Below are 15,115 nucleotides of genomic sequence, written 5' to 3'. Positions count from 1 at the left end.
TTTTCTCTCTACACAGCCCCTATTGGACAAACCATCAGCAGATTTGGCTTCCAGTACCATCTCTACGCTGATGACACCCAATTATATGTCTCTTCCCGTGACATCACCCCTGCTCTAATACAGAACACCAGTGATTGTCTGTCCGCTGTCTCTAACATCATGTCCTCACTATATCTGAAACGGAATCTTTCTAAAACTGAGCTCCTTGTGTTCCCACCATCTACTAACCTCCCTAAACCTGATGTCTCCATCTCTGTGTGTGGCACTACCATCACTCCTAAGCAGCACGCCCGCTGTCTCTGGGTTATTTTTGACTCAGGTCTTTCCTTTACTCCTCACATACAATCACTTTCACGCTCCTGTCATTTTCACCTCAAAAACATTATACATCAGGCTATATAATGGGGTGCCATTACACCAGGCTATACTTTGTGGACCACTGTATCGTTTCCACCTCCATGGGTAAGACTGTCTCTTACTAAGATATCTGTTATTCCAGGCAGATTTTTGATTTACATCACAGAACATGCCAGGATATTTCCTCTCCTTGATTTATACATATTTAAGGTAGTAGCTTATGTTCGGTGTGATGTTTTTTCCTAGTGTCTCTTTTGCTTCTTACTGATGATACTAGTGCTTTTTTGGCACTTCATTTTACTTATATGAACTATATACTTCTATAGCATAAGTGAGATACTACGATGATACATCACTGACTTAGGTGTTTTTGTTACCGCCTGGCGCACACATGTTTAATTGTGTGCTTAATACAGCATACTCGTGGCAACATCATTATCTTTGAATGGTCGACACTTATATGGTATTTTAGATCCTCACTATTGTTTTTAACTGTGTGTCGTGTATGATTTTGTATTGAATAACATTTTGTACTCATTTATATTATTTGTGGCGCTGTGACTCCTTGTCCTCATTTTTTCGCTCAAGATTTATTGGAGTTATGCTACGTTGTACATATACTTTGGAGGTGCTTCGACATTGTGTTGGTGGCACCTAGCCAGTGATTATGACCTGTGAGTATGTACTTATATATGTATGCCTATACATATGTATAAGTTTGCCGTTGACTGACTATAAAAATAAACTTAGTGGTAAAGGTTTTGTTTTTTTACAGTTGTATTGAAAGTGTTGTTTACTATGCTTTTCAATACAGTTGGGTCTGGTCATTAAAGTCTATAGGTACGTTGGCTTAAACGTTGGGAGATTCTGCTAAGGTATACGCCAACTGTGCACTCCAGACGTGGTATGAATTAAGTCTAACCCACCCACAGCACACAACCACCACCAGGGAGACAAGTTTTCCGCCATTCCCATGACCGCATCCGATTCCATTTTTGGCATTAAATTTATAACTTAATTATCCATTCCTATTCCACCTTCAACTCCTCGTGTTTAGACGCAGCACTGGACATAGTTTGGCTATAGTAGAGGGACACTCTATTTGCTAAATGTGCCCTGATGTGAAAACGTGAGAACAGGCTGTTCTTTATGAAGGTTAAGCACCTAGAAGTTGTTGAATTTGGGTCATGAAATGAATTGACCTGGTTTTATATTTTATCAATTGTGAAAGTTATGTCAGTGACTAATCCACCTGTGAGGTCAGGATTTACAGTGCTGTGAAAAAGTATTTGCCCACTCCAGATGTCTCCTATTATTGCAGACTTGTCACATTGAATGTTTTTTGATCTTTAAAGAAAATGTAATATTAGACAAAGGGAACCTAAGTAAACATACAACACTTTTTTTTAATCATTCCTGCATGTATTTAAAGCAAACTCAAAACTTCAATTGTAACTATAGTTAACCCTAGTATCCCACTGCTTCCATGTAACACTCACAGGGGTCCAAGAAGTGGAGACTTGGGAATTTGTTCAGTGTGGTCCTCACTCTGTAGAACGGCTTTAGCTGTCTCTGTGCCTGCCTGTGACATGTTAACTGTGGTCACTGTTGATTTCTCAAACTCATATTTTGACTCCTTGACCCTGAAAGAAATTCACCAGTAACTGCAGAAAATTCTCTCAGGAGCACAATAGGCAGGAGAAGAACAGCTAAAGCAGCTCTCCAGAAACAAATGGCACATCTCAGCTCCCTAAAGGAGTTGTCCCATGAAAATAATTGATCACCTATCCACAGGATACGCCTACCATCCACCTATTATATTTTTATGACCTGTCAAATTGACAGATTTTAAAAGTAAAAAACTGTTGTCATAGGACAACCCCTTTAATAGTCCACCACCCAAATCACCAGTGTGAAAAAGAAACTGTTCCTTAAAGTAAATTTGCAACTTTTAAAAAAAATGTTATCTTCTACTCTATATTCTATGACCAACAACTTGAGTAAAAGTAAAGAGGCTGGTGATTGGTGGAGGCCACGACAATTGATGGAGGTAATCTTCCAACATGTCTCCTTTGGGCTCAATTGTTGATAGGCTTTGTGATATGGGTATTGGCTAATTTTCTTCAATATTTAATCGCAGTAATAATTCAGTAGCTGTATTATTATTTTTGCTTCAAAGGACACTAGCTTTTCAAATGACTTGCAGTTAATCTAATTGTATACCTGAATTACATTAACCTTGCCATTTATTTACTGTCAAAATTGTGTTGCTGTATCCATGCAAATTCTGTGTGAAGTTACTGCCACTAGGTGTCCCTCTATTCCTGTAATCTGCTGTCCACCCTTTGTTGTCATGCAAAATCTGTCCCTAGTTACAGATGGATTGCAGAAGGTGGGGGTGTGTTTCTTGACTGCCTGCCAATACAAGTCTATGTAGAGAGGAGGGGGGCACAGGATGAGGGAGCAGGAAGAGAAAGACACAGGTGCTGCCCATACAAGTCTATAAAGAGGGATAGGGGGAGCAGAAGGAGGAAGTAGGAACAGAAAGAGACACAGAGAAGCTGCCAATACAAGTCTATGGGGAGGGGGAGCAGATTGAGAAAGATACAGACAGACGTGCTGCAGCTTCTACATATAAATATGTGATAGATAGAGATAGAAGAGCAGGATTCTCCTCTTTTCTGTGTGCTGTGTATGGGAGACATGACAGCTGTTAGGCTCCGCCCACTAGCTCAGAGACAACTGAGAATTAGAGATAGAGCCTGCAGAGGGGTGGACTGCTAAATGCAGAATACAGGTCATATAATGGCCAGAAATAGTGTTATTACTCATGTACACACATATGACAGCTTATTCTGAAAAGTCACCTGAAAGGTTAGGTACGCTTTCAGTTTAAATTTTGGGAAAAAATCAGAAACCATTTGATGTGACAGATATACAATAATAGGCTAAATGTGTTGTAAGATATTCATATTACTTTGTGACTATTGTGTGATTGTCTGTTTTCTTCTGCAGCATGGGTATGAGTCATGATGATGACCACCCATCCTGTGCTGGGCGTTCACACATAATGTCCGGTGAGTGGATTAAAGGTCGGAGTCCAAGTGATCTCTCATGGTCAACCTGCAGTCGTGAGGAACTGGAGAACTTCCTGAAGTGAGTATAACCTTTTATGGTGTAATTGTAGCATTTGTCTCCACCTGCTCAATAGTTCATGTTAATGGCTTATTTTATCATGATGATGGTGTTATAAATGCAATGAGTAGAATATGATACTAGGTGGTAAAAACGCAAACTTAATAGCCACATAGATGGCCAGAGTGCATCAGATTCAATCCATTGCAGTACACAAATATGTTGGTCTACACTATAAAGAAAGGTAAAATAACACCATTGTTAAGTAGTTGTGATATGTCCTCATCACAGAAAGAAAACAAATTCTTCCTGATTCCAAAATTGTTAAAAGAAGGCATAAAAAATTCGGACAGCATTTTAATCTGTTAAAGAACAGGCCATCATCGCTTTCATTGGCAGAAGTCATAGTCTGGCCCATTTCTGTGCTCATAATAGATTAGTGGTTTTTCCAGACACAGTGGATATCTACTGACTGACCATAGAAGTCTTTAGAACCTAAAGCTAAGGCAATTATTAATAAAACGCCCCCACATGAAGGCTCAGGCTAAAATACCCATTGAGGCTGGCACCATCCCAGAGGTATGAGTACAGTATGTAATTTGTATTACTTTGGCATACTGTCACCTGATGATTTTCTCTTTTGCACTTGAACTCTTTATGGATGATTGCCATGTGTCTGGCTCCCAAGACCTCCAGCACAAATTTTGCTGGGGGAAGTCATCAACGTCTATTAATTTCCCCTGCAGGAACCACTACAGAAAAAATGTAGTAATACATGGACAGACCGGGTTCACCAGAGTGAGTGCTGCTGATTGTTAGTGAGTCTCCACTTTGGCTTATAAAGGGGGGTCCCAAATTTGGGACCCTCCAATATGGTGTCCATGAGCCCTAAAAGGGTATATCAAAAAGTGTTGTTGGGATGAGACAGCCCTTAAAATAAATCATATCAAACCATATAGCAGGAGGTATCGATTCTATTTGAAGGACTGGATATGACCTTCAAGAAGATTGTTAACCAGTAGTCATATTTTGCTGTATTTTGATTGGACACTGTCCTTTTTTAGTAGTCCATTTAACAAAAAACCTTTCACAGTTAAAATCTGCATCAGAAGATCGGGGTAAATCCAAAATCTTTGTTCAAACTTGGTCAGTGTGGTCAGTGTTTCGGGGTGGTGCTGATTTGCCTCTCTGGTTGGATGGCCTCTATTGAACGCTCATATCGCCAATTCTATGCCGCTTTTGTCTGTTTGTGTTTCCATTTGTTGTCTTGTCTTTGTGTTTGTGTAACTTTGTATGGAATTTAATACTTAAAATGTTATTGCCATTCGTTTTTTGGGACTGGTTTCCCTACATATTGCACTACTTTTGATTATGGTTATTGTGCCGCTACTTGCCATTAACTATTATTATTCTCTTTCTTTTTTTTATGTCTGGGAGGCTACCTCCTAAAATTATTCTTCTGTATCTGTAAAAATTTTTGTACAGTTTGAGATTATTGCACTGCGTGCGATATTTTGAGATCTTGTGAGATGTTTTATATGCTCTGTTTTATATTCTAATAAAATTGTTGATAAAGAAAAAAAAAATCTGCATCAAAAGTTGAGTAACTTTAACATAAAAGAGGTTGTAACAATAGTCAACATTTTGAGTAAAGTTAAAGGGAACCTGTCATCAGCATTTCACCTATTAAACCAGCAATACCTGGTGGTAGTGGGTGAAAAATCATTTCTATATAACCTATAATTGTCGTCTTAGTCGGCTCTGTAGCTTTAATATTCAGGCTTTTAGTCTTCCCACACGTATGCTAATGACCATAAAAGAGTCATATCTTCGCTTGAAAAGAGTCAAATCTTCATTTGAAAAGAGTCAGATCTTCATTCCTCAAGTCTTTCAGAGTTTACCCCGCCTCCTTACTTTTGATTGACAGCTCCTCGCCTTCCCCCAGCACACACAATCCCGCGCTTGTGCATTGATGTCCTCTTCTGTGTGTGCGCACAAAGGGACACCGGATTATTACAATAAAAGGCACAAAATGTTTGCAGACCGTTATTTGCAGTCGGAGGAGGAGTTTAGGAGAGGGGATAACGGCAATGAACTTTTTATAGCAGCGGCCAGTGAGGGATATGTAAAGTTCAATAGGTGAAATTCTGGTGACGGGTTCCCTTTAAACTGTGGAAAGTTTTAGATATGCTTTTAAAAAGTGGAGTTCCCCTCTAACAGCACTCTTTAGAATACTGTCTACTTTTTCCGTTACAAATAAACATATTCTAATTTTTTTTTACATACCATTGAGACCTAAAATTTGTATGACAGGATAAGTAACTGTATGATTCTGCAATTTTGCCTTCTTTTAGTACATTGTAGTACTGGGAATGTTGGTACTAACAAATATGAACCAAGTTATAGTAATGCAGTGGGGAAAGTCTTAGGCCCTGTTCACACAGATTTTTTTTTTTGCAGGCAGAACATATCTGCCTTAGGGCTAGTTCACACAGAGTTTATTGGCACCGTTTTTGACGCGGAAACCGCATCTGTAACCGCGCCAAAGAATGTCCGGAATTGCTCCCTGGAAGAATAAGCGACATGCTCTTTCTTACCGCAGTTTCCGGAATTCCCGAGATTCCTTCAGGAATTTTGTGGCAGATTTTGAACTACCTGCGCTTTTTTTCCGTGGGATTTCCCTGTGTTTTTCGCCTCCGGCCATTGAAGCTAATGCAAGGACCGAGGGCAAAAAACACAGCGGAAAACGCTTGGAAACGAGAGCCACAGGTTATTTCTGAATTCCATTGATTTCAAAAGCCGCTTCGGGGAAAAAAACACCTCTGCCTCCCACTGAAATCAATGCGGGCGATTTAGGCAGTTTCTTTTTTGCGCTGATTTCGACACGATTTCTGCTTCAAAATCAGTACAAAAAAACTGTGTGAACAGGCTCTTAATCATGTACGTTCTGTTTTACTGCTATTTGTGACAATGTAAAATAATCAATGACAAAGAACAGCACAGTAGACACCTGGTTGATTGTTTTTTCTAAGAATAAATAAAGTAGAAAAACACATATATATCAGTTTACAGGTACATTTTAATATGAGCGTTTTATTTTTACTCTGTCTCACAAGAAATGGATTTCTTTACTACTAGTATTTTCCATTTTATAAACGCAATATGTTGGTCTTTTTGTATTGTGTTGAACCTCACATTCATTTGAATTTCATACAGGTCCAAAGTGAGCTCATGTCTGCTAGTGACAGACCCTCGCAGTCACCATGCCGTCAGGCTTCCCCAAAAGCTGCCTGGGATGCATTATAGTGCCAGTGAGCAGTGCCAGATCCTGTTTGGCAGCAACGCCACCTTCTGCAAAAACATGGAGGTGAGAGAGTAAAGGAAGGGACCATGGAACTTCTGGTCAGTAAATGTGTTGTAGTGATATACTTTACACACTGACGTTTCACGAGATTTCTCTTCCTATCATATTATACGCTGGCTTCCATATTTGCTGTGTTTTACTATATTATGAACTCAATTATTGGCCAATATATGAATTAGAAGCTGTTGATTTAGTGTTTTAAAGGAGAAGTTAAGCCATGAGTGAAATTTTAGTATAAAGACCCATGACCAGACAGGAATGTAAATATATGGGGTGCAAAGGTAGCAGTTGGGTCCGGGGCCTGGTGCTTGAGAGGGCAAAATTACCTATTTACCACGTGGCACATGGTAGTTGGGGGGCCTGTCCTTGAAAGTGCCATCTGATTTAAGTTGCTAAAATTACTATTTATGATAGCTCAGCGGGTGCACATTATGTCATCCTGGCAACCGTCTGTCGTCCAGAAATTCAAGCAGAAAACCCTTACTACAAAGAAAATAAAACCTACTTTCCCTAATTCCTGAAAGGTCTCTAGAACTGTTCCAGTAAAGGCACCCATAGTGCTTTACTTCTTCCTTCCTTAGCTCTTGCCGCTCTTGCCGCATCTTTTCCTGCCTTCAGTCCCACCGCCCCAATCTCCATATCCGCCTTTTGCCCTTCTGTGCGCTGCTGCAAGAGACTTGCCTCAAAATTCTCATAATGTAATAATGTAATACTTTCCTCCACCTGTTCAGCCTTCTTCATAAGCCTGGGCCGACCAAAGAGTCCTTTGGTACCCTGGTGGGCCAGTCCAACAGTGATGACATTTCAGAGTGCTGGAACTTTTCACTCAGCAGCAACATAATGATACTGGGGTTAGATGTGCCATTTCATTCTTGTGTTGAATGTTTTGCATGGGATTTATATCAAATAAGTACATAACTGTTCTTTCCATCCATTCCAGCCAACTCCAGACTCCTAATATCATTATATCAATTCAATATCACAAGTTTTTTCTTTTCCAAATACTATTTCTCCACGTCAGAGCTGCTGGCACTTGCAGGGACATCTGGAGTTTTCTGTCTCTTATGCAAGAATTGAAGAACATTCACAGTACTTACATAACATTTTATTGCATGTTTGTGAACTGGTGCTCTTATATAGGCCCTGGCATATGCCAGATCTAGTGAGGGTCATGGACTGACAGTGCACAAGCTTCTCTGGTTCTTAGTTGAAGGGCTGCAGGAGAACTTAGATACAGTTACTTATTTTTCCTGAAATTTCTTCCACAATGTGCTTTGGTCCCACGTCACAAGTTGATGGTGCCATGTAGAGATGAGCGAACCGGGACAACCGAACCCGGTTTCGGTCCGAACTTCCGGTAAAGTTCGGTTCGCAGCGAATCCGAACTTCACCGGGTTCGGCCGAACCCGTTTTGACCGAACCCGGTCAAAAACATTATACAAATCGGCAGCCACTTATCTCTATCAATCACTGATAGAGAAAAGAGGCTGCTGATTAAAAATAAAATAAAAAGCATTTCATACGTACCCGGTCGTTGTCTTGTTAACGAGTCCCTCTTCTTCCTCCAGTCCGACCTTTTCTGACGCGGCAGCCTGTGATTGGCTGCAGAGGCCTCTGCAGCCTGTGATTGGCTGCAGAGGCCGCGGCAGCCTGTGATTGGCTGCAGCGCTCACAAGGCTGCATCGTCATCAAGGAATGTCGGGCCGGATGTCGAGAGGGACGCGTCACCAAGGCAACGGCCAGGAGACCGGACTGGAGGAAGCAGAAAGTTCTCGGTAAGTATGAACGTCTTTTTTTTTACAGGTACTGTGATCGGTAGTCACTGTCCAGGGTACTGAAACAGTTACTGCCGATCAGTTAACTCTTTCAGCACCCTGAACAGTGACTATTTAGTGTATGTGCACACACACTAATTACGTCCGTAAATGACGGACGTATTTCGGCCGCAAGTACCGGACCGAACACAGTGCAGGGAGCCGGGCTCCTAGCATCATACTTATGTACGATGCTAGGAGTCCCTGCCTCTCTGCAGGACAACTGTCCCGTACTGTAATCATGTTTTCAGTACGGGACAGTAGTTCCACGGAGAGGCAGGGACTCCTAGCATCGTACATAAATATGATGCTAGGAGCCCGGCTCCCTGCAGGGTGTTCGGTCCGGTACTTGCGGCCGAAATACGTCCGTCAATTACGGACGTAATTAGTGTGTGTGCACATACCCTTACTGACGTCACCTAGCAACGCTGCCGTAATGATGGGTGCACACATGTAGCCACCCGTCATTACGGGGCCTCATGCACACGAGTCGACCATAAAAACACCCGTTATCACGGGTCGTAATTACGACCCGAAATAGCGGGCCCATAGACTTCTGTTAGCCACGGGTACCTTCCCGTTTTCTCACGGGAAGGTGCCCGTGCCGTTAAAAAGATAGAACATGTTCTATTTTTTTATTTTACGGGCCGTGCTCGTAATTACGACTCGTAACTACGAGCACGGCCGGCCGGCCACGGGCAGCCGGCCGCTTTTGCGAACCGTGCTGTCATTATAATTATAGCAGCACGGCCCGTAAAATAGAAAAATAGAACATGTTCTATTTTTTTAACGGCACGGGCACCTTCCCGTGAGAATACGGAAAGGTACCCGTGGGTAACAGAAGTCTATGAGCCCGTTATTGCGGGTCGTAATTACGACCCGCAATAACGGGTGTTTTTACGGTCGTGTGCATGATGGGAGCACGGCTCGGAAAAACGAACGGCTGCCCGTGCTCATCTCCTGAAATACTCTGTGCTGCCTTAAACTCTGTGGACAGGTCAGGATCCTGTTTCTTTTAAATGCTGCTAGGGAACCCGCTCGATCCACTATATAAGGCTACGCTACAGTACAGCATTTAAAAGAAACAGGATCCTGACCTGTCCACAGAGTTTAAGGCAGCACAGAGTATTTCAGGAGATGAGCGTGCAGATTCAGTGCTGTTGTGAACTCTGCTCTTACCATTACGTAGCTCTCAGTCTGTTATCTCTCCTCCACTCCTGTCCTCAAGAACACCTTCACATGATTGCCAAGTCACCACGTAATGGTAAGAGCAGAGTTCACAGCAGCACAGAGTATTTCAGGAGATGAGCGTGCGGATCTTGTGCGTGGTGGTGACTTGCCAATCATGTGAACGTGTTATAGAGGACAGGAGTGGAGGAGATGTAACAGACTGAGCTACGTAATGGTAAGAACAGAGTTCACAGCAGCACAGAGTATTTCAGGAGAGGAGCGTGCAGATTCAGTGCTGCTGTGAACTCTGCTCTTACCATTACGTAGCTCAGTCTGTTACCTCTCCTCCACTCCTGTCCTCAATAACACCTTCACATGATTGGCAAGTCACCACCCCGCACAAGATCCGCACGCTCATCTCCTGAAATACTCTGTGCTGCTGTGAACTCTGCTCTTACCATTACGTGGTGACTTGCCAATCATGTGAAGGTGTTCTGGAGGACAGGAGTGGAGGAGAGGTAACAGACTGAGAGCTACGTAATGGTAAGAGCAGAGTTCGCAGCAGCACTGAATCTGCACGCTCATCTCCTGAAATACTCTGTGCTGCCTTAAACTCTATGGACAGGTCAGGATCCTGTTTCTTTTAAATGCTGCACTGTAGCGCAGCCTTATATAGTGGATCGAGCGGGTTCCCCAGCAGCATTTAAAAGAAACCGTGTTTGTGTATGTGTGTTTGTGTATATATGTGTGTTTGGGTATGTGACTTTGTCTGTTTTTGTTTTTATATGTGTGTGTGTATATATGGGTGTGTTTGTGTATATGTGTTTTGTGTATATGTTTGTGTATATATGGGTGTATTTGTGTATATGTTTGTGTGTAGATGTTTGTGTGTGTTTTTGTATATGTGTATATGTGTGTATATGGGTGTGTGTTTGTGTGTATATATGGGTGTGTTTGTGTATATGTGTTTGTGTATATGTGTGTTTGGGTATGTGTGTTTTTGTTTGTATATGTGTTTGTGTATATGTGTTCGTGTATGTGTGTATAACTGTGTGTGTGTGTGTGTGTGTGTGTGTTTGGATATGTGTGAGTTCGTGTATATGTGTTTGTCTGTTTATGTGTGTGTGTATATCTTGTTGTGTTTGTGTATATATGTGTGTCTGTGTATGGTTGTTTGTTTGTGTGTGCGTGTATATATGTGTGTAGGAGAGTAGAAGTATTGGTATTGTTCACATTGATAACTGTTTTTTTATGTTGTTGCAGATTTTGATGTACCGATTGGACTACATCTACGATTCGTTGGACTACTGCGTAGATCTGCGTTTTTTCAAATTTTAATAAAATGGTTAACGAGGGTTTTGTTGGGGATTTCTTATTTCAATAAAAAAGAATTGTCTTTGTGTTTTTTTTTCAAACTTTATTAGTGCCTAGATAATGGCAGTTGGCTGATTGACAGCGTCCATTATTAAGGCGGTACTTAGTGTTAGCCGGTGCAGAGGCTAGCACTAACCACCCATTATTACCCCGGTACCCACCACCACCAGGGGTGCCGGGAAGAGCTTGGTACGATCCAGTACCCGACCATCTGTTGTGATGGTCGGGTACTGGGGCGGCCGTAGGCTGGTATTATGAGGCTGGGAAGGGCCAAAATCAGTGGACCTTCCCACCCTTGTAATGCTAGGCTGCTGCTGCTGTGTTGTATCGGGCTGGTTATAAAAATGGGGGGGACCCCCACGTCGTTTTTTTTTTGGAATTTAACAAATTTAGCAATAGACGGGTCCCCCACATTTTTAATAACCAGCCATATACAAGGCCGCAGCAGTCTGGCATTACATGGGTGGGAAGGGCCACTGGTTTTGTCCATTCCCAGGCTAATAACACTGTGTTGTATGTGGCTGGTTATGATAAATTGGGTGGAACCCCATGTCTTTTTAAAAAAAAAAAATGTAAATAAATAAATAATTTAAAAAAATGACGTGGGGTCCCCCCCACTTTTATAACCAGCCAGATACAACGCAGCAGCAGCAGCCTAGCATTACAAGGGTGGGAAGGTCCACTGTTTTTGGCCCTTCCCAGCCTCATAATACCAGCCTGCGGCCGCCCCAGAGCCCGACCATCACAACAGATGGTCGGGTACTGGATCGTACCTGGCTCTTCCCGGCACCCCTGGTGGTTTTGGGTACCGGGGTAATAATGGTGGTTAGTGTTAGCCTCTGCACCGGCTAACACTAAGCCTCGCATTAGTAATGGATGTTGTCACTCAGACAGCGGCCATTACTAAAGTGGTAATAATAAAATTTGAAAAGAAAAAGACAAAGATATAGATAAAATATTTTATTGAAATAAAGCACCCCCAACACAACCCTCATTAACCATTTTATTGTAGAAAAAAAACCGTCATCGAAGTAGTCCTCGAAACCGACGTAGTCCAAACACCAAACCTGTAAAAAAATAAAATAATGAAATAAAACATGTCGTAGGCTTAGATTCAGTTTAATGTGTGATACTGACTGTTATACCATGTATAGAAGCCTGCCGTGAAGTTGACTTAGATACAGGGCGCCAGCAGACAGTATCATACATGGCCATACATACATACATATATACAAATATACATACATATATACAAACATACATACATACATATATACAAGCATGCACATATATACATGCAAATATACATACATGCAAACATACACACATATATACATGCAAACTATCATACATACATGCATACACACACACACATGAAAACATACATACAAACAAACATGCAAAGATACATAATACATATATACAAGCATGCACAAATATACATGCAAACATAAATACATGCACATATATATATATAAACATACATGCAAACATACATGCAAAAATAAAAACATGCAAACATACATACATGCACATATATACATACATACATGACAACATACATACAAACATACATGACAACATACATACATGCAAACATACATACATGCAAACATACATACACACATGCAAACATATATACATGCAAATATACATACAAACATGCACATGTATACATACATGCCAACATACATGCAAACATACATGCACATATATACATACATACATGACAACATACATACATGCAAATATACATACATACATACACACATGCACATACATGCCAACATACATGCACATATATACATACATACATACATGACAACATACATACATACATATATATATATACACACATGCAAATATACATACAAACATGCATACATACATGCAAACATACATTCATGCAAACATACATGCAAACATACATACATACAAATATACATACACACATGCACATATATACATACATGACAACATACATACATACATACATGACAACATACATGCAAAAATACATACATGCAAACATACATACATACATACATGCAAATATACATACAAACATGCACATATATACATACATGCCAACATACATGCAAACATACATGCACAGATATACATACATACATGACAACATACATACATACATACATACATGACAACATGCAAACATACATTCATGCAAACATACATTCATGCAAACATACATACATACATACATACATACATACAAACATACATTCATGCAAACATACATACATGCAAACATACATACATACATGCAAATATATACATGCAAATATACATACACACATGCACATATATACATACATGCAAACATACATGCACATATATACATACATACATACATGACAACATACAACATACATACATACATGCCAACATACATACATGCCAAAAAATAATAATAATACGTTCATACTTACTTTCCTCCTGTCCGGCCTCCAGCGATGACGTTTCATTCATGTCGCCGCTGCAGCCTGTGATTGGCTGCAGAGGCGGTCACGTGGGATGAAGCGTCATCCTGACGTACGTGACCGCCACTACAGCCTGTGATTGGCTGCAGCGGCGAAAGGGATGAAACGTCATCGCTGGAGGCCGGACAGGAGGAAAGTAAGTACGAACGTATAATTTTTATTTTTTTATTACATTTAAATGGTATTTTCCGCGCGCCGAGCATGTACTGTGAAGGTTGCTGAAAGAGTTAGTGCAGCCCATTAACTCTATCAGCACCCTGGACAGTAGCATGCTCGGCGCACGTAAGTGACAGGTTCGGTCAGAACTAGTTCGGTCCGAACCGAACTTTTTTGTGAAATTCGGCGAACTAGCCGAACCGAACTTTTGATAAGTTCGCTCATCTCTAGTGCCATGCAATTCTGCTATTTCTTAATTAAAGCGACTCTGCAGTCTGCTAAAATACTACTCTAGTGTGTATTCAAAGTGTCTAGTTGTGTGTGTATCGCATGTTTTTGCTTTTATTGTTTCTATATTGCTTTTTACTGGCGGAATGCTGCCCTTATTCTAAAAATAAGTCATGTGAAAAAGTGCGTACATTTTTTTACATTTTTTAACACGTTGACATATTTTAATTATTAGCGCCAACATACTTTGCAGCACTGTACGGAGATTGTCATTACTCACATCGGTCCCTGTCCCCATTGGGATAATCTAAATTAACCTATCAGTATGTTTTCAGGATGTGTGAGGAAACCAGAGTACCTGGAGGAAGCACAAGTAAACACAGGGAGAATAAGTTATGAAACAAAAAATTCATAGATATGCCATTTCTTTGCCATTTCTTTTAGTGGAAAAAGAAAGTAATATCTGGCATTGACACATTTGGCAGAAACTACCTTGAGCAGGCAGTTATAGCCATTTACCAGTCTGGCATTGATAGGAAGACATTTTTTTAAATTTTATTTTGGTCAAGTGGGAACATCAGGACAACACTAAAGTTTGCCCATGAACACCTAGGCAAAAACCAGGAACAGTGTGCTCTGGAAAGACAAGGCAAAGATAGTTATTTGGCCACAGTACTAAAATACATGTTTGGCAAAAACCAGAGACCGCATTTCACTAGAAGAACCTGATACCACCTGTAAAGCATGGTGGTGGAAATGCTAAGCTCCATTCACACGTGTTGATTGTTGATTTGAAGTAGATTTCGGTGCAAATTCACATGCAGTGTAAAATTTCCACGCAAATTTTTGTCTACAACACAGAACAAATCAGCTATGGAAAAAACAGAGCATGTTACTTATTTCCACAGTTTCCGCAAGAAAACGACGAGGATTAGCAATGTTGAATGACAATGGGGGCTAATCCTCATGCGGATTTGCTGTGCGCCTGCAGCACATCCACACCAGAAATCTGAATA

At 40.9% G+C, this 15,115-nt stretch overlaps 1 protein-coding gene across 1 annotated transcript in view; it reads left to right on the top strand.

Moving 5' to 3' along the window:
- The window catches only part of ADAMTS17 (ADAM metallopeptidase with thrombospondin type 1 motif 17), a 281,500-nt gene that overhangs the window by 124,263 nt on the left and 142,122 nt on the right, over positions 1 to 15,115 (top strand). The window contains exons 9-10 of the mRNA XM_075858251.1: positions 3,373 to 3,513; positions 6,709 to 6,859. Of these exons, the coding sequence (XP_075714366.1) occupies positions 3,373 to 3,513; positions 6,709 to 6,859 (292 nt within the window). The remainder of the gene's footprint in view (positions 1 to 3,372; positions 3,514 to 6,708; positions 6,860 to 15,115) is intronic.

The sequence above is a fragment of the Rhinoderma darwinii genome, chromosome 3 (genome assembly GCF_050947455.1).
Source record: "Rhinoderma darwinii isolate aRhiDar2 chromosome 3, aRhiDar2.hap1, whole genome shotgun sequence".
Classification (NCBI taxonomy): Eukaryota; Metazoa; Chordata; class Amphibia; order Anura; family Rhinodermatidae; genus Rhinoderma; species Rhinoderma darwinii.
The sequence above is the reverse complement of the archived record's forward strand: the minus strand, read 5'-3'. Positions and strand labels throughout refer to the sequence as shown.